We start from the raw sequence: 21,162 nt of genomic DNA on the forward strand, positions 1-21,162 counted from the left end.
TACGTTCAGGTTAGGAAAAAAAAACAGAAAAAGAAAAAAAGAAGAAAAAAAAAAAAAAAAAAGAAAGAAGGAAAATGCGGAAAAAAAAACTTTCGATTCATGTTCGTCCGATGAAAATTTTTCACCTTCGTCGAGATAGCGTGACAATTGTTCCACTAACACCGGAACTATCAAACATAGTCGGAATTAGGTTTTATAATTTCACCAGAGCAGAATATTTATAATTTATAATTTTACAAATTTATAATTTTACCGAAAACAGTCAAAATTAGGTTTTCTCAATTTCACCAGAACTACCCAAAATAGTCGAAGTTAGGCTTTGTAGTTTCTCCTAGAAGCTTTGCACGTGTATTTTTCAGAGATTCAAATGATTTCTCGCCAAATGTACAGACGAAAAAGTTTCTGTGCAAGATCGTGCCGCAAGTTAGAACGTTTTCCATTCTTTTTACTTTAATTCGGGAAATTTCAATGGAAATTTCACTGGTTTATTATTCTTCGATCGTTAAAACGAAAATTGCATTTTCAACGCATTTGAATCGCTCTGATCGCCCCCGAATCGAGATTAAGTGCGTTTTGTTGGCGAACTGGCGGCGTCAGGGGGAGGGGAGGGGGTTGGTCGCGTCGTCAGGTGGCAATTAATACGTCCCATTAGTTTTTCTCGTTCAATTTTCATTAGCTGCTTGTCGATTCCTTCTTCGTTGTCTCGGTGTGCGTCTTTACTCCGGTTTCGAAGGAGGGAAACGACGCGTGCTCCCCTCCTTTCAATTAATTAAAGCCCAGGTTCTTTCCCGGTTCTTTGTTCCCAAGTTTTCCCGAAACGTTGAAATTCTTTTCTTTTTTTTTTTTTTTTCTTTTCTTTTCTTTTCCTCCTCTCTCGTTACCGAAATTAAAGACTACAATCTCATTGTTCGAACTAGAGTGTAAAAAGTAACGAAGAACGAGGAGCGAGGAACTTTAATTAGTTTGAAGATAATTTGCCTTTTTTCCTTTTGCTCGCGTGTGAATTTTTCTTTTCCCTTCATTTCATTGTTTCCCGAATCGAAATGGCGTTTCGTTTCTAGCGAGAAGAGAAATCTGTTGCCACTTTGCAAGCGAATTTTGCAAAGAAGCCACCAGTTGAAACATCGTACGTACAATAGAGTCTCGCTCGTGTCGAGGAGCAAACTCAAATGATATTCATGGGAAATTTCTTGTGACTTATGTTCTTATCTCGTCAGACAGACGAACAGAATCGTCGATAAAGTTTTTATACAGCTGAAATACGCTCGTTCTTTTTTTTTTTTTTTTTTTACGCGACGAAATAATTGATAATCGTCCTCTGTGTAATAAATAAATTTCGTAATCTCGCGCCAGATGTCGAATTCACTTGTCGTTTCACTCACTGTGTAATCAGATTTTCCTTTATTCAATGCCCTATTATGAAACTTTGTCGATTTTCTCGAAAGGGATTTTATAAAAATTTCAAGTTCAGCCGATGTGACGGTCGACGAGGTGAAATTTCGTAGAAGCTGGCAAAAATTGTGGCAAACTATGATTGATTTATTTCATCGGTAAATAATATACTAAAGGTATATTCTTTAATCCAGTTGACAAACTTGTTCACTTGTGTATGAGAATGTAGAGTTTAGCGTCGATTTTTCTCAGTCAGAAATATCAAAAGAAATTCTACTATGAAAAATCCAACATCAACTGACGTAAATATCGGTTCATCGTAAATTAAAGTTACGATAATAATTTGTTCCATCGAGCGAAAGATAAGCTGCACGAAATGATTTGTAATTAAAATTATAATTTATTTCATCGAGTAGTAGATATTCCTCGATTCAATCGACGATCACGTTATATATCTTAAGCGCGTCTAGGACGAAGTTCGGTCGATTAAAATAGTCGATCGCTCATCGATCTTCCCTTCGACTGGCCGGACACGATCAACGCGAGACACGTTCCACCTGTGACAAAGGTAATTAGAAGTTCTAAGACGGCATCACTATGCGTGGACACGCTCCATAAATCGTCGTGCGACACGGCGCGCGCGTGATCGTGCGTGAACCTCGTGCCAATGAAAATAGGGATGGAAATGTCAATGGACGCCGCGTCGCGTCATGTCGTGGGCGAGGTGATGTTATATATATTGAGCTGCGTTGATCTGTCGATAATAATAATAATAGTAATAATAGTTGAGTGTTAATAACGTGGGGAGAAAGTTAAAAAAAAAAGTTGAACCCACGTGAGTTTATAATGAACAATACAGTATATAATAAATAATGTATTATTATAGTAATATAGTATATAATATGTGTTATAATAATATTGTATATGATAAATAATGTATTATTACAGTAATATAGTATATAATATGTGTTATAATAATACTGTATATGATAAATAATGTATTATTACAGTAATATAGTATAATATATAATATATATTATAATAATACAATACATAATAAATAATGTATTATTACAGTAATATAGTATATAATATGTATTATAATAATACTGTATATAATAAATAATGTATTATTATAATAATATAGTATATACATTGTAGTAATACAGTATATAATAAATAATATATTATTATAGTAATATAGTATATAATATACATTATAATAATAGAGTATATAATAAATAATATATTATAATTTATAATAATTAAAGTTTACTAACTTGGGAACAAAGAATACTGAAAAGTTCGAATATGGAGGCGACAAAAATATTAAGTTCCTTTCAGACTTTTTAGATTTTAGCTTTGGATATTTAAACTTTTTAGCTTTCTAGACAACTCGCTGCTCTCTGTAACTTTTTCACGATTCTTCACACTCTCTACCCTCAAAACACATTCACATAACCATACTCTCATCTCATGGAGCATGGCCAAGAAAAGCTCTGACACCTTTGAAGAGAACTCTCAGTTATTTCTATCAAAATCAAGTAATAAATAAAGATTTCTGGCAGGTGAGGAATAATTTGTTTCACGAAATAACAAATAATAAATCGTTTAATTGGCAGCAAATTAATTAATAACTCTCGTATGAAACACTTAGCAATATAATTTCGTTGTTTCACAGATAGATTGTTTCTTGAAGTAACTTTCAACATGTATTTTTCTGTCTGCGCTGCGGACCATAACGAGTGACCAACACCATATATACAATAATTCGTCGCTTTCTTTTCGAACTCGTCGGTACGATATCACCCGGATAGAAATTGTCGATAAGTGATAAATTCATTCCTTGTTTCGCCCATATTGTTTTCACTTAAATATACTTGAGACTGAAAAAAATGTTACAAATTTTGGAACAAAAAAAAAAAAAAAAAAAAAAAAAAATTCTCGACGCGCGTGACTGATCGTTCCAGCGCAAGAGGTTAATCTTCCATTTCACGAACGTCCTTCGTACTCCTTTTTTTCGACAGAGAAAAGCCCCTTTTTGAAAAAAAGGGATTGCCTCTTGGTGACTTTGACGAAGGGTGGAAAAAAGCGATATCCCAGCAGCGTGGAGCGCATCGTGTCATGAATGAACAGACGCCGCCCGTCGGTGTTATCGATCGGATCTCGGCTCGGTTCGTGTATCGCGGTGCACACGTTTGAATAGCGAATAACGGTGAACAATAAGCCCCCCGGCGAGTTAGGGGGGGGGGGGGGGGGAAGAATGGTCGATCGCTTAGCATGGATTTGCCGCCTTATACGCGATTACGTATGCGCCTCGAGTTGAACGTTACGAGTGCGTTATGACTCGTGGCTGTCATAAGACGTTGTCTCATTGTATGGCTTCTCTCCTTCTCCTCCTCCCCTCTCCTGCTCGCCTCTGACGTTTACGCTTCTTTGCTTCTTTGCTTCCGTTCTGTAATCGTGTATCGGTCGTAACCCACGCCTGTTCGTCTGCGGCGCTTTTCTCTCGTGGCGAGAGAACATTCACGTCAAAGTTGATGTTCGTTCGAGTGTTATCCAATTTTTTTTCGCTTTTTCTTGCGCAGACACGAGCTTTTCAGAAGCCAGACCGATCGACTTTTACGTAACGGGATTCGCGGATACCGGTGTTCGTCTTAAAAAAAAAAAAAAAAAAAAAAGCGAAGTCGTCGAATTTATTATCGATGAACTTTGAGAAACCTCGGTTCAAGTCTTGGCTCTTCTGGATGACTCGAGGAACCATCCCCTTTCGAAATTATTTACACAGGGAGAACTGAGAAGTCGAACTTCGGCGAGATTCAAGTAGCAAGAGGAAGGAGGGCTTGCTGGGGTCGACTGGAAATTGCTGGATTTCCCAGTGATTGCGACGATTTCTTCTTCTGCCAATTTCGACGATTTCTTTTTTTCTTGGAGAAAAGTTCTTCCATCGCAGTCTCTGCGATAGATTCGTGAAAGCTTCGTGTCTGTCGAATCGATCAAAAATTCGGGTTTGCTTGAATAATCAGCTGTCGCGTGATATGATTACACGTGGCTGCTCGAGGAACAAAAGTATTTGCAAGAAGCAAAAGTTTGATGCAAAAATAGTTTAACACTAAACGTATCGATAATGATTGGCTGAAAAATTTGATTTAACTCTTTCGCCGCCAGACTTCGAATGTTTTCACATTTTTATGGCGGACTTCGCACTTTTATACTTGACTTTGATTGGCTAGAAATAAATGGAAATATTTAACCGTGTCGTAATGCTGAATCGCTGCAATATAAATTAATATAGTGAATGTAAATAGATTTGTAATAGTCATGTTTATTTTCAAACAGAAATTAACATCAATTTTAACAAGAATTGCTATATCATTTAAGCAGTTGTCTCAATGAAAGTCTGAAATCAATCGTATCGACGGATTACAGTGCCAAAATAATAAAAATTCTATAATGTTGGTTCTAATAATGCGCAATTCTCGTTTCAAATTTCCCGCTGGATAAGTGTCCACATACCAAGGCAGGTTAAAGTCGCCCGCCACGAGAACTGGTCAAAAAAGATCCAATCAAGTATAACGTAACGACAGATTAGTAATGTAAGGCTTACAGGGATTGGACAAAAGGAAAGGAGGCACTGCTGATTGGTTGAATTATGAGCGGCGGCTCGCGATTGGTGGAAGAGTGAAACTACGTGCTACTGACCGACAGTCGTTTGTTACAAACTGTAATCAATTATGCGTGACAGTAGTTTCATCAAAGTGTTATAATATATAAATAATAATATTAATAATATATAAATAATTTTAATAAGTAACGCGGAAAAGACGTACAAGGTAATTCATGAAAGAAATTGGACCAAGGAGATTTTATAAGAATAAGAAAATAAGACGAGGATCAAGGAGAAGAACGAAATTGTGAGACTTTGTTTTCAGGAGAAAAATGAAGTTGAGAATCAGTCAAGTATGCATACTAATTTAACTGATAATTAATAGCTCATTTGATATTACGGGTATTATTATATACCGTTGCTTTTGCAGAAGATATGTGTGACACTGTTTACCATCACAAATGTAACTTAGTAACTTGCATAATAATTATACAATAATCAAACTTAACCTTTGTAATATAATATAATATAATATAATATAATCAAACTTAACATTTATAATACAATATAATATATTCAAACGTAACCTCTATGACATATATAATATAATCAATCACTTAACCTCTAAATCAATGAATCCAATGAACATTCTTGAAATTATTTTATTAACAGAACATTATCTGATTATTATTATACTGTTATGTTATATATAATAATTCGTTTACAATAATAATTCGTTTTCTGTTAATAAAACAACTTTTTGCAAAATTATAACAGTTTCAATACTTAATATGTTAATGTTCGAGTATTAATGGAAGTCACCGTGTATATCTCTAAATTTGTCTGCTTTTTTCTTCTTGTTTCATTTTCTGGAACCAGTTTTCCAAATTCTCTTGCGAGTCGCGTCGCACGCCTCATACCTAAAATACAAATTGCCCTCGCAATTAATCCCGCGCATTTTAATTAGTTTCACTCTGCTTTTCCAGAGCTGGAACTCGGTACACAATGCGTCGTCGAAATGTCCGGACAGCAAACCATCTTGCAACATCCCACCACCATGGACAAGATCGAGCGGTGAGTGATCTCTTCAGACATTTTTTCTCATTGTTGCGCGGCTGAATGTAGAATTGACTGAGGAATATTCTCAGATTATCCAGATTTTTATCATTGCTGAAATTTTTTTTTTTTTTTTCGGTAGTCTCATTAGATAAATAGACATATAGATCAATATTTAAGTTTCGTTAGATCGATATTGAAAGATGAATATGAAAACGATTTATTTCATTCAAATTTTGTCAATCTTCGTTAGATTAAATAATTATTGATCGTATCTCGAAGGAGACTCCTTTAATTTAATGATTTTTAATAAAACAAAACATGTTTTCAATGAATTAAATTCTATTATCAAATCGTCGAATTTTTTAATTTGTCGAAAAAAAATTGAGCACCGCGCGGAGCCTTTCACTTTATTTATTTTTGTTTCTCGTAACTCTCGACGGGTAGCAATTTAATCTTTCGTTTAAAGTTTCGCGATCCGTCGGATCCACGTCGTTCGATCGGAGCTCCACGACGATAAGATAGAGGGTGTCTCATGAAAGTCGAATGAGATACGTTCGAAAGTTTTTTATCTTTTGGGTAATCGTGCCGAGAAAAAAGGAAAAGTTCCTTTTCTTGGCTTTTAAACGCGCGAAATTCAGAAATTTATACGCTGAAACACACACACACACACAGTATAAAAATGTTGTTGATGTTATAATTATATAATAGGCTCTTGCCGTGAATATTGCGCAGATTTTGTCATTCATCGAAACAGAACACATTGTTTAAAAGATATTGTTTTTCTCCACGATGAAAATGTTTAAATGCAAAACTGAACACACAGAATATTTGGCAAAATACGTAGTGTGTTTTGCAGAATGTTTCGACTTTCCAGAAACATATTTTATGACCCTGTTATCTGGCAAATATAAATTGTTTTCAACTAATTGCAGTCAATATTACACCAGAATTAATTTGAATGAAAAATTATTCATACTTTGGATTGTCATAACTTTATTAAAAAAAAAAAAAAAAAAAATCATCACGATGTGAAAATGTCTTTTGAAGAAAATAAACGTAGGGCAATCGTTGTAGAAATCTAAACTTCGTGCTTGAAAATTAGATCGAGTATGTATCTATGATTTCCTTTTACGAAGACACAACCAGTTTAAAGTGTCGACAATTTTTCATCATTGTGTGTTCAGTTTCATCACTGTATACGTCGGTGTTGTTTGTTTGCGAGATGCGCTAATGTTTTCTGTGACAATATCCCCTCCGTTATATCGGAGTATTGCGAGTGAAATGAAAAATCCAGAAAATGTTGGCGATATTGTTCGACGAATCGCTTAATTTCCGCGATAATTTTCGACAAATGCGCGAATGTTTGCGTAAACTTCTGCATTTCGTGCTTTATGGAGGTTATCGACAAGTCATTAGCGAGCGTTCGAAATATTCAGCGATCATATTCGTTGGTGTCGTTACGAATTTATAGACGGCATTATCGTAGCGTAGATAAGACGTAGATAAGAAGAAAAAATGCGGTACGTGCGCCATTTGTCGGTGCTACTTGTCAGATAATTAGATCGTACAGTCTTATCGGAGCAGGTAGATAATATCCTCGAACATTCTAACCACGATGGAAATTTCGAGTACGAATATTACTCTCTAAACACGCCCCCAGTTTCGAATATTGCTCTGTTAAACACGCCTAATCAATAAAATATAGCAGTACAGGGACAAAATTCCATACATTCGTTACGGTATAAAAATTTGTTGAAACGTGTTTGACAACTTTTCCAAAACCGTCGATTTTTTCCTTTCTTTCTTTTGATATTATTCTGTCAAACATATCTAATTAATGAAATACAGCAGTACAGGAACAAAGTTCGATAAATTCGTTGCAGTGTAACAAAAATTTGTTGGAACGTGTTTGACAACTTCTTCAAAGTCGTCGATTTTCTCTTTCTCTCTTTTGACATTATTCTGTCAAACACGCCTAATTAATGAAATACAGCAGTACAGGAACAAAGTTCCATACATTCGTTGCAGTGTGATAAAAATTGGTTGGAACGTGTTTGACAACTTCTTCAAAATCGTCGATTTTCTCTTTCTCTCTTTTGACATTATTCTGTCAAACATGTCTAATTAATGAAATACAGCAGTACAGGAACAAAGTTCCATACATTCGTTGCAGTGTGATAAAAATTGGTTGGAACGTGTTTGACAACTTCTTCAAAATCGTCGATTTTCTCTTTCTCTCTTTTGACATTATTCTGTCAAATACGCCTAATTAATGAAATACAGCAGTACAGGAACAAAGTTAGATAAATTCGTTGCAGTGTAACAAAAATTTGTTTGAACGTGTTTGACAACTTTACCAAAATCGTCGATTTTTTTCTTTCTTCCTTGTGATATTATTCTGTCAAACACGCCTAATCAACAAAATATAGCAGTACAGGGACAAAGTTCGACACATTAGTTGCAGTGTAACAAAAATTTGTTGGAACATGTTTGACAACTTTTCCAAAATCGTTGATTTTCTCTTTCTCTCTTTTGACATTATTCTGTCAAACATGTCTAATTAATGAAATACAGCAGTACAAGGACAAAGTTCCATACATTCGTTACAGTGTAACAAAAATTTGTTTGAACGTGTTTGACAACTTTTTCAAAATCGTCGATTTTTTCTTTCTTCCTTTTGATATTATTCTGTCAAACACGCCTAATCAACAAAAATAAAGCAGTACAGGTACAAAGTTCGATACATTCGTTGCAGTGTAACAAAAATTTGTTGGAACGTGTTTGACAACTTCTTCAAAGTCGTCGATTTGTTCTTTCTTTTCTCTTTATGTTATTTCGTACACAATGTCGATGTTTAAATTTACGATGTTACGAAACAGGTCATCCTTTGTCTTCTCGGAGCATTATCCAGAATCCTCTCGGACGCTTCCACCTCGAACTTCACTATCTACTTAAACTTTCGCAAACTGTATGCGAACGCGCGCGCCAACTTCTCTTTGCCCCACTTCTCGATTTGCGATTCTTCGAAAAAATCGAGCCCGCGAATCTCGATGGGCAAACTTACGTGGTGGATACGTTTGAGAGACAGAAACTGTGAGCGAACTGGTTGCAAGCATAAGGAAGTTTATTAATGTTAACGTTTAGCGGCGTGTGACATCGTTTGTTTTCCGCTCTCTGGATCCTTCACCTTCAAACGCTTCGATTTGAATAACTGCAACGACAGTTCTCTCCTCTCTTTCTTTCTTTCTGTCTTCCTCTCTGTGTTCCTACTATATATCAAACGGCCTGTGGATTTCGATTCGGTCGATACCAGAGAAAACAAGTTAACCCTTTGAACTCGATCTGTTTTCAATGTTGTTGCACTGTCCATTTGTGTTTGCTTCAAGATAAATCAACGTGCAACGGTGAAATACAACATTATTTTAAATTAATTTATTTATCATACGTTGTTGCTGTAATATAATTTATTTCTCGCGATTTTTCGAAAGCGTGACAATTTTTAAACCAGCGCTCAAATTTTATTTAAATACACGGAAACTGTATCTCGAGTAATTTGACAAAGTGTACTCCGCAGCCCTAACTTCAAGGATAGTTTTCACCCCTTCTAAACCTCGATTGCCAATAAAAAAAACAAAAAAAAAAAAAAAAAAAAAAAAACCGTGTCAAATATATTTCTTCGAAAACTACGTTTAAGTAAAACCAAATTTCAAAAGTGAAAATCATGGAATAGTGAGGATCGTGTTGAAGTAAATCGTGCTTATCGTGCACGATTACTCACGTACAGGTTAATTATCCTACGTGCTAATTGCCGCAAACGTGGGACTGAACGATTCCGAGTAGGCGTGTGCGATCGCAAGAACGCGTGACTCTAGGCACGATGATGAACCACCGGCTGGAAAAACAGCTAGCGTTGATTATCAATCAACACTGGCCGCCTCGACTCGTTACCGCCGGACCTTGCATCGTAACGAAGTCGAGCCAGTCAAGTTCAATATCGTTACCAGATCCCCCTTTTGATCAAAAAAGCACGCCGATCCTCTTTTCCTTCAAATGTTTATTCTCGTTTTTTTTTTTTTCAAATTTATTTTTTCCCCTCGCTCCTTAAACACGAACGATTATTAACTTCTTGCGCTGGAATACACGTCGAGAATCTTTTGTCCCAAAATTGCAATATTTTCTCAGTTTCAAGTGTATTTAAGTATATTTGCAAAACAATATAATAAATTTATTACTTCTCAATAATTATTATTATAATATTATTATATATAATATAATATTAATAATGTATATATTATTATAATATTGTTATAATATAATAAATTTATTACTTCTCAATAATTATTATTATAATATTATTATATATAATATAATATAATAATATATAATAATGTATTATTATAATATTGTTATAATATAATAAATTTATTACGTCTCAATAATTATTATTGTAATATTATAATATAATATAATATAATATAATATATAATAATATATTATTATAATATTGTTATAATATAATAAATTTATTACGTCTCAATAATTATTATTATAATATTATAATATAATATAATATAATATATAATAATATATTATTATAATATTGTTATAATATAATAAATTTATTACTTCTCAATAATTTCTATTCAATGATAGTCGTCGTAACGACGAGTTCCAAAAGAAAGCGACGAAACTGTTGTGTACGGTTTGGGTCACTCGTTATGGTCCGCAATCAGTTTGCCAGCGCAAGTTGGTTAACATCAGGCGTGATCGAGCTTTAAAGTGAGACGTGGGTAGCCTGAATGTAATTAAAGGGAAATTAAATTAACAATTCAGTAAATCAATAAATAATTCGACGAGTAAATTAATAATTAACGGATAGGTAATGAATAATTAATGATAAATTAATAAACAATTAGTGAAAGATCTCGAGAAAAATCTAGCAGGCATTGAAATTCTCGCGAGTGTCGGAAGAAAACCTGTTAGGCTTCTGGTGGACAACGAGGCCATCCCTCGAACGATTTGTACAGATATTCACATAAATTATGGAAACGTTCGAGCTATCCGCGTCGACGTTTCGAATCTGGCACGTGTCGAGGATAATCGAACCCGGGGATAAAATTCTCTGAAGTGGGTCAGCGTGACGAAGCCTCCTTCGGGGGCTTTTGATTCCCGATTGTGGCGAGACACTGAGGTTTTTTTTTTCCTACATTAATCACTCGTCGCTGGGCTTTCTTTTTTTAACATAAACGAGGAATTACCTTCGCAGAAGCTGCGTTCTCCGTTCTCACTTTTTTTTGAAAAGTGTAAGTGTTGAATCTCTGTGGAAATTGGCAGACGCTGTGTAATACCAGGTTTCAAAAATATCTCGATTTTTTTTTTTTTTCTTGACTTTGAACTGAGGATTTGGTAGGGAATTATTATAAACGAGGGATAGAAATATTCGTGTGCTATAGCTTGTAATATTATTGTAATTAGATATCAGGCATTTCGCGAATTTTATTATAGGAAAAATGGTACCTAAATGGGAAATCGTTTCATTCTACATATTATTGTAATTAATATATCATGTTATATATTATTGTAATTAATATACATGTTATTGTATATTAATTACAATATATATACGTATTATTGTATATTAATTACAATATATATACGTATTATTATTATTACATATTATTGTAATTAATATATCATGTTATATATTTTTGCACACTATTTTTGCGCATCTTCAAATTTTCCCCGCATTCTGATTAAAATATCTCAAAATATTATAAACATCGCAAAAGAGAAAATCGCGTTTGCATACGATTTTGTATTAAATATATCACTGACCGATTAAATCGGTATGACGAAATTTGACGAGATTTGATGGACCGATCGAGATTTTCGTTGGAAACGAAATGCGTTTTAATTCTAAAGGTGGTAGCTCTCTGTGCTTCTATATTACTTACTCGAAAAATGTACACAGATATATATCGTTGATAACGGTGCTATAAATAATGCAAATGGAGAGATAAGAGGCTATACGACGGCAGATAAACTTCATCGGGAATAAACAAGCCAGCGTGAAACAGCTCGATGTAACCATTATTCTGTTTTTATGTACAATCGTCTCCTCTTTAGCTACATATTTCCTCAAGTTTTTGAGTGAAAGTTTCGCCGATCCATCGAGCGAATTATCTTCTAGTTTTGTACTCGGATCATATTTTTTTTTAACCCTTTAAGTCAGAGGCTTAAGTGGCGAACTTCTTCACCTTCAAAAATTATTTTATTTTCACTCTGTTCATTTTGTTCTACCGTAGCGTACGAACTACATTTCCTTTAACTTTGGCAGCTACAGTAAAGAAAACAATTTATATATGTGTATATATACCTAATGCGAGTATTGTGGCCGCGACACTCTCAACGTAGTGGAGGGGATCGACGGAGTGGAGGGGGTAGCGCTAGCGATCAGGAAAGTGGGGGCAACGGCCGCCAGTTAGCCACCTCTGCTTCGACTAATCAATTTCCTTTGCTTCTAGACTGAATAATAAATAAAAAAATAGAGAAATTGCGAGACACCGAAACAATTAATACATAGTGATACTCACAAAATTGATATATAGAAAAATTGCAAGGCATTGAAAAAAAATAAGACTCGCAAGAAACGAAGCAAATCTTTATTTTTTCTTTAATAATTTCTTTAACAATTCATTTCATAATTTCTTTAATCATTCATTTCATAATTATAATTTAATTTCGTTATACGCGTTTGTCTAAGAGTTTGCAGTTCGGTGACAAATCCAGAACGTTTTAGAAACGATGGTACTCTTTTCACCGAGAGTTTCTTTGCCCTGTACCTCTAAGACTAAGTAATTAAAAAAAAAAATGCAAGACTACTAAATTAATGCACAGTAAGATTCGCAAAATTGATACGTAAAAGAATTGCATGCTACTGAGAGAAATAAGACAAATCTTTATTTTTCCCCGTCCCTTTGTTCAAGTTTAAAAACAATATAATAATATATAATAATGTATTATTGTAATATTGTTATAATATAATAAATTTATTACGTCTCAATAATTATTATTATAATATTATTATATATAATATAATATAATATATAATAATATATTATTATAATATTGTTATAATATAATAAATTTATTATTTCTCAATAATTATTATTATAATATTATTATATATAATATAATAATAATATATAATATATTATTGTAATATTGTTATAATATAATAAATTTATTACTTCTCAATAATATCTATTCAATGATAGTCGTCGTAACGACGAGTTCCAAAAGAAAGCGACGAACTGTTGTGTACGGTTTGGGTCACTCGTTATGGTCCACAATCAGTTTGCCAGCGCAGGTTGGTTAACATCAGACGTGATCGAGCTTTAAAGTTAGACGTGGGTAGTCTGAATGTAATTAAAGGGAAATTAAATTAACAATTCAATAAATCAATAATATTTCCACGTCCCTTTGTTCAAGTTTAAAAACAATCGCTTTTGCTCCGAAAAGTGTTTGTAGTTCTTCAATCAACGAGTCGTAATCCTTTGGAAAACGACAAATAATTTTCCTACCGATCACATTCAATCGGCAGGTCTTTTCTCGAACGACAACCAAGCGCAGGGAGGCGAGGGGGAGTTTATCGTTCTCCATGGTGTGGTGGAATTAGGTCGGATATCGAGAACGGGAGTTAACTGTCCGTCAAGATGCAATTCACCGTTTTGTTAACGATCGAGTAGATTGGAAGTTGGAGGACGGCTGGATTGAAATGTTCCCCCGTGTCATCGATTAGTCTCTAAACTCGTCCAACTTCTGTGAATCCATCTGTGTCACGGACGATTTCCTTGTTTTCCCACGTTGTAAATTGCCGCGACGTTGCAGAAATTCTTCTGATCGGCGTCCACATAAATTTTCTCCCTCCCGCTTTTATACTCTCTCGAAGAGTTTCAAATAAAGGAGTGTCTCGAAGCTTGTCACTTGGCTTCGAATTTTTGTCGTTCGGGTAAATCCGACCGATACATTTTTTTTTTATTTAAAAAAAATTTACCTCGCCAATTCGAGTCTGGAAATTTACTAACTATGGGCTAAATATTTTAATAATTTAATTGACGTGACAGAAAATGATTAAATAGGAGAGTATTCTATTCTGGAAATATTCAACTGAAAAATGTAGAGTGAAATTTCTTTCACTTACAGCTTGACTGAATAATATATTTCGTTAGAGTGTTGTCTTTGATAAATTTTCAAACTCGTCTGTTTCAAAAAACGAAGTATTTTTCTTCTAAAAAAAAGGAAAAGAGAAAATATCCTGTACACGATTATATTGTCCCAAATCGACGAGAAAGGCACGCAATTTGCGATATATCTTGGATATTGCTCTCTAACAAATAGGCAATCAAGACACGTTGACGATCATGTCGTTGTCCCTCGACCAGCGAGTGTCATAAAATAATTATTAAACGGTAGCTTCCGACGTAAATGTCCTCGTTTCCCACAAAAAGTAATAACAGCTTGGCCGATCTTACACATTGTAAGCTATATCGTGGAGATAGTAATTGGCAGTGTTGAAGCGGAAATGGGAAATGCTGAAAAATTGCTTAATTAATTTCAACGTTGGGATGAAAGTTGTCTTTATTAAACTTTTGAACTGGTAGAAGGCAAGAGATCAATTTCGTTCGCCTTTTTTGGCAACATTTTTGCTTGCAGTATCTGTAAAAAATTTTTTTTGATGAATTGCAACATTGTAAAAGATTCTTTAGTATTTTTTTTTAAATAATATGTGATAAAATAATTGTAACTTCCAAAGAAAAAAAAAAAAGAAAAAGAAAACTTCGTAATTCTGTTTCAAAAGCAACATTTAATGGTGAAATTTCTTTTCTTTTGGTGAATCCCTGAGGATGTTGTACATGCAACATTGACTTTGTTCTTATAAATATGAAAAGAAGACTAGTTTCAAGTCAGTTTTTTCTTCAACTTACATTGGACTTATGCCACTTTCAAAAGAAAAAAAAAAAAAGAAAAGAGAAATGGTTCGTCATATCAACGAACAATTACTAGGAGAACCTTTGGATTCATAGTTCTTCGATGACGATGAATACGCGCGAAAAACGAAACGCGTGCGTAATGACGGTAGCTTATTGCCAATATCTGAAACTTTTATTGCACGAAGGAGCAATGATGATGCTCGTAAATCGTAAATCATCCTTGTGCCGTGGCCGTAAAATCCGAGATGACGAGGACGCGTGTTTCACGACGAAAAATCGTTCCTGGCAATAAACGTGGAGAAAGAGAGAGAGAGAGGAGATTTCTGTGTGCCAAAGCGTTTTCGCCAGTCGTTTCTTCTCAGCGGTTGACATTTTGTTTCTTCTCGGGCGGACTTGTCGGGGGATTAAACGTGTTATTAGTTTCGAGCGACAGCAACGTTTCACGTCGTGTAAATCAGAGGCGGCGAACTTCTTCCCCCCCATCATGAAAATTAGTTTCCACTCTGTGCGTTCTTTCTCGCCGCAGCGCGCCGTACAAGTAGTTCTTTTCTTTGATCTTCCTTCAACTAAGTGGAGGGTTAAAGCATCAAATATCCCTCAGAGAGACATTAAAGTCCAGAGAAACTTTGTTCGCTTTTTTTACTCTGCGAAGAATTACTTAAATCTTTGAAAACACGCTGTTGTTACATCTGTAAAATAAAATTATAGATTGAAAATAAAAATTATAATTAATTGGTCAGTTTGTCCACTTTGGGGCACGGGCCGAGATTAAAGCGTGAAATTTCTATCAGAGATATTGAAGTTACAATGGAATGTACAAGTTTTTGTTTATACCCTGCGAAAAATTATTATACGTCTATAAAAATATTATGCGACAAAAATTATAAATTGGTCATTTTGACCACTTTGGAGCAGCTAACTCGGCTGAATCAGAGCTAAAGTAGGGGGGAATGATGCGGTGGAGGGGATACCGACCACAAGAGTGGGGGCACGGGCCGCCAGTTCGCCGCCTCTGTAAAGTTTGTTAGTCGATGAACGTAAATTGTTATTGATGAATGGCGAATGAGGGAATTGTTGTTGGATTGGCCAAAAAGTAATTGTCTTTTTCTTTTAAATAGACTAAATGAACTGTATTGAATAGGCGCGAATATACAGGCTCATGAAAACGTGTCGAAAAGGAATAAAATTTTCTCGTTGAAGTCTTTATTCTCGAGAAAGTTGAGTTTGTCAACAATATTTAAATTACTGGAATGGGCGTGAGTAATTGACACGAAGATATTCTAGCAGAAATAAGTGAGAAGGTGCAGAGTAAAATTTCTCCGTTTAAGGCGTCGTTTTCATCAAAATAGACTTTGAATATGTCCCATGGAAAATTGTCTTGGTACACGTGTACTTGAGAAATTTTCGAGCGTAACTACTGAAATGTGAAATATAAAGTTTGACGTGATTCCGTGGATTTCGAACTCAAGTTGAAGAGAGTTGTAACACTTTGCAGAGAGAGAGAGAGAAATGTGGGCAGATGTAAATGGAAAATTCAAGCTTCCAGTTTATAGTTTGATCTATTAAATCGTTTACCCCGCAAATTTGATTGAATTTCCGGGAGAACTAGAATATGGCGTGTTTATTGTTTCTATTCTTGTATATATGAATTATTTTATATTTGTATACTGTAATATATACTGTTATATGTAATCAACTGTTATGTGTGACAGTAGTTTGTGCCAGTTTATCATTACGATTAAGATTTTTTATTTATCAAATATTTAATTATCCAATTAATTTTTTAAAACATTTAGTTCCATTAAATTCCCCTAAATTTCTTATACATTTTATAGTAATTATTGAATTAATTCGATTAATTATTCGACCTTGAACTTTATCAATTCGATTATCATCAAATTTAATTTCTGGACATTTAATTTTTATTTTATTAAGAAATTTTAATAAGTTGAATTGTTTTTTTACCATCATCTATAATTATTCAAAATATATTATTAATTTTAGAAATTTCTACATCAATTATTCAAGCATATGTTTTTTCAATTTTATTAATATTATATTTTAATGAATCAAATTAATATTTTATAATGAAAAAAAAATTTTTTCATTTTTTTTAGTTAAAATTAGACCATGACCAAGACACATCGTACGGAAATTTTTAATATATTTCCAGTCACGATTGTGAATGTTAACCATCACTATAATCAATAATATGAACTATCACCAATCAATAAAATTGACGCTCGAAACACGAATTTCGTTTAAATCTGACCCGTGTTACATTTTTCTCTTCCTTCCTCTAAAAACTAATAACTGATAATTAATAAACATCGACGGGCAAACAAATGGCGCGAAAGTAATCGAACGGCTCAAGTTCAACAAGTCGGGGATGCTAATTATCGGATCGTCTCGACGAGAAAGGTCATTTATCGTCCGTTTCGCGCTCAACGCGTGATCGATGCACATCTCGGGGGCTATTCATCTTCTTTAACAAACGTGAGAGCTGAGTGACGGGCAGCGACATTCAAAGGATGTCATCCTGAATATGGAATAAGCTGCGAATACGTCGATAGGAACCTTGAGAGAATAATGATCGAGCGAGAGAGAGAGAGAGAGAGAGAGAGAGAGAGAGAGAGAGAGAGAGAGATGGACGCAACAAATGGTCAGGCATCGCGTTGTTGTTAGGAATTAATCACATTAATATGAGTCGTTTTAAAGCAAAGCTGGCTAACTGGCGGCCCTTGCCCCTACTCTGATCGGTAGCGCTATCCCCTCCACTGCACTCAGTGGGAGGAGTGGGGCGAGGAAATTTCAATACAGTGGAGGGGGTAACGCTAGCCATCAGGAAAGTGGGGGCAGTGACTCGCTGGCCACTGACCAAAGTACAAATCGGAAAGAACATACAGGGTGAATAGAAAAAAAGTAGATAGTACTCGATAGTACATGAAAAAAAGTCTTAATAAACGTGGATCGAAAAATGAATAGTTTCAAAGTTATAGACGATTTTTTTGTATACCGGGTGAGAAAGTAGGAATATTTTTATTCTCGAGAGTTATAAAAATGCAAATGCATCTGTAGAAAAATTGAAAAATTTTCTGGCAAATCGATTCACGTCGTCAATTATTTCCTTCGAACGACCATCAGAAAAAAAAATAGATATGCGACAAAGGAATTACAGATTTATTTCAGTAGGAAGTGATTTTTGGTTCACTCTGTAAATTTGTCGACAATTTTTCACTGTCGTTCGTAATTATGCTCATGCAAGATGGGCTATTAAAAATTGCCTTTCCTGATTCTAAAATCGTAAACCTGTGAAACTTAACTCACTCGGCTTGCATAAATTGTTGAAAAGTCGAAATTTGAAAATATCGAAATTTTGACATATGGAAGCACAGTGGAAACTGATTTTCGGAGAAACTGAACGGCCGAGGACACGAGCAACGAGCCTATAGACTTTCACGGCTTTATGATCCGAGAAAGTTGCCGCTTTCGGAGCGCGTGCTCGGCAAGTTCCCTGTACGTCTGCAACTTGGAAATTGAATCGCTTGCTATTCGCCGCCATTGTCGCCCAGTGTCTGTCCGTCTTCATTATGCAATTCAATTCCCGTGCAAATTCCTCTTGCCACGCGGAATGCTAAAACTGGCCCCTTTTTCCAGCGCTCTCCCCCTCGCCAAGGGATGAGAAAGAAATTGTTACTTTCAAGCTTTTGTGTTTTGCAGAAGCAGCCTCTCCTTTCTGGCCGAAAGTCGCATTTCCGGAATCGATGACTATTTGCTCGTAATTCGGGGAAATTTCGTTCCATGTACAAGATGGATTGAGACAAGTCGAATCACTTTTTTTGTTTAATAGTAGAATAATAATGATCGACATTCGCCTCCTCATTGCGGATTCATAATTGCCGATTCATAATTGTTTAACTTAAATACTATAAAAAAAAAAAAAAAAATAAACAAATATAAAACTTAAAGATCTTACGATTTACAAACAGAAGGAGGAATGATAAGGTCGAAGGTCTTGAAAATTAACAAAAGTATTGAAGCAACAAGAGGAGAAAGAAAGTTCTAACAACCGGGATGAACTTTCTTATTTATTTCTCCTTTTTTTTCCCCCATCCACCCATCTTTTATTCCGTCTTTTGCGCCTCTTCTGTATTTTTTTTTTTTTCTTCGTAAATGAATTATCTTTCTCTCTCTGTTCTTACCTACGCGTTTCTTACCTTCGTCACTTCCGTTGCTGCGGCGAAAGGGGTACGAACGAGGTTGGCGGCAGGAAAGCAGGCCACTAGGCAAGTTAGAAGGGGGGAGGGACATAGAATGCGGGCTTTCCCCGGGTCGAGGACGAAAATGGCAAGGATCGAAGGACGAAGGCTCGACTCTTCGTTTAATTTCTCTTTTTCTTTTACTGTTTTTTCTTTTTTTGACAGACCATTTTAAATTTTATCCTCTCTGTTTCTCTTTTGACTCCTTTTAATTTTCCTCCTCTCCAACCTTTTATCTTAATTATTATTTTTTTTTATGCTGTTGTTCATATTTCACTTTTACCAATCTTTTATTTTATCTGTTATTTTTCATATTTTACCAATATTTTACCTTACCTGTTACTTTTCATATTTTACCAATTTTATGAACTTTTTATCTTAACTGTTATTTTACCAATTTTATCAACTTTTTACATTATCTCATTATTTTTTCATATTTTGCCAATTTTACATATTTCAATTTTACCAATCTTTTATTTTACCTACTATTTTTCATAATTTACCAATTTTACCAACATTTTACCTTATCTGTTATTTTTCATAATTTACCAATTTTACCAACATTTTACCTTATCTGTTATTTTTCATAATTTACCAATTTTACCAACATTTTACCTTATCTGTTATTTTTCATAATTTACCAATTTTACCAACATTTTACCTTATCTGTTATTTTTCATAATTTACCAATTTTACCAACATTTTACCTTATCTGTTATTTTTCATAATTTACCAATTTTACCAACATTTTACCTTACCTGTTACTTTTCATATTTTACCAATTTTATGCACTTTTTACTTTATCTGTTATTTTTTCGTGTTTTGCCAATTTTTCATATTTCATCAGTTTTACCAATCTTTTATCTTACTTGTTATTTTTTTTATATTTTATTTTTCAACTCTCTCTCTCTCTCTCTCTCTCTCTCTCTCTCTCTCTCTCTCTCTCTCTGTTATGAGATTTCTAATTCTTTCTCCTTCAATCCCCATTCCTCTTTCTAAACTGCGTTCCGTTTAATAGCGGCGAACATTCCGTTACCGTCACGGACCATTTCCACTGGCGGATCTATAGCTTGCGCGCGTTCAGCTCGATTTCTCCGCGAAGCTGGTGCTCGTTACCTCCTACGAACTCGCTCGGAAAGCCTAACAATTTCTTCTCTCTCTGCCTTCGTTTTCCCTTGCCTTGGACCAAGCTGACGTTCTCTCTGCGCGTGCCTCGAGAACGTCGTGCTTTTTCCCCTTCGTTCGAGGCTGAGATCGATTATTGTCTCGCGTCATTTCACCTGGCTTTTCCTTATGTACACATGGCCGAGAATTTCCACAGCTGATCACGGCGAATCTCTTCCCGATCTAATTCTTTCGCTCCAAAAAAAGCGTATGATACGAAAAATGTACATACACGCGTCGAATAATTTTTCAAACTTTCGAAATTTATTAGGTTCAGCTTTAGGTGTTTAAAAAAATTTCGCGATCCGTCCTTTTTTTTTTTTTGGAATTGAGAAAGCACAAAATGTGACGAGAAGATTCTTCCATAATTTCTGACACGTACTGCAATTTCACAGAAAACACTATAAAAATTTTACTAAATTTTACAACTTAAGTATAATTGGATATACTAAATATAATTATATTAAATATAATTTAATATAATTAAAAATTTTACAACTTACCATCTGTACTGAAATATATAAATTTAAAGTGAATTAATATTACAACTTCGTGAAGCTTGCGTGAACTTGTAACTTATAAGCTTTAGCGACGGTTCAAAAGAGCGATATTCTACTGAACAAATTATACAGGGTGTTTCGTAAATTGTGGGACCTACTTCAGGAGCTGATTGTACTGGCCTAAAAAT

The 21,162-nt window shown here is 34.6% G+C and overlaps 1 protein-coding gene and 1 long non-coding RNA gene across 9 annotated transcripts in view; both read left to right on the forward strand.

The window, feature by feature from the left end:
• LOC122532735 (kinesin-like protein KIF13A) overlaps window positions 1–21,162 on the forward strand; it is a 104,996-nt gene that overhangs the window by 13,960 nt on the left and 69,874 nt on the right. For 7 of the 8 annotated variants that reach the window (XM_043661769.1, XM_043661771.1, XM_043661765.1 and 4 more), the window contains exon 2: window positions 5,986–6,073. In XM_043661769.1, the coding sequence (XP_043517704.1) occupies window positions 5,986–6,073 (88 nt within the window). Of the gene's footprint in view, window positions 1–5,329; window positions 5,353–5,985; window positions 6,074–21,162 lie in introns of those variants that run through there. The other variant, XM_043661770.1, reaches the window with a different exon arrangement.
• LOC122532746 lies at window positions 11,591–16,973 on the forward strand. The gene is made up of 3 exons (XR_006307565.1): window positions 11,591–11,625; window positions 14,774–14,778; window positions 16,777–16,973. It is a non-coding gene; the product is annotated as an uncharacterized LOC122532746 (long non-coding RNA).

This window comes from Frieseomelitta varia, unplaced genomic scaffold (assembly GCF_011392965.1).
Source record: "Frieseomelitta varia isolate USP_RPSP 00005682 unplaced genomic scaffold, Fvar_1.2 scaffold_468, whole genome shotgun sequence".
Lineage (NCBI taxonomy): Eukaryota > Metazoa > Arthropoda > Insecta > Hymenoptera > Apidae > Frieseomelitta > Frieseomelitta varia.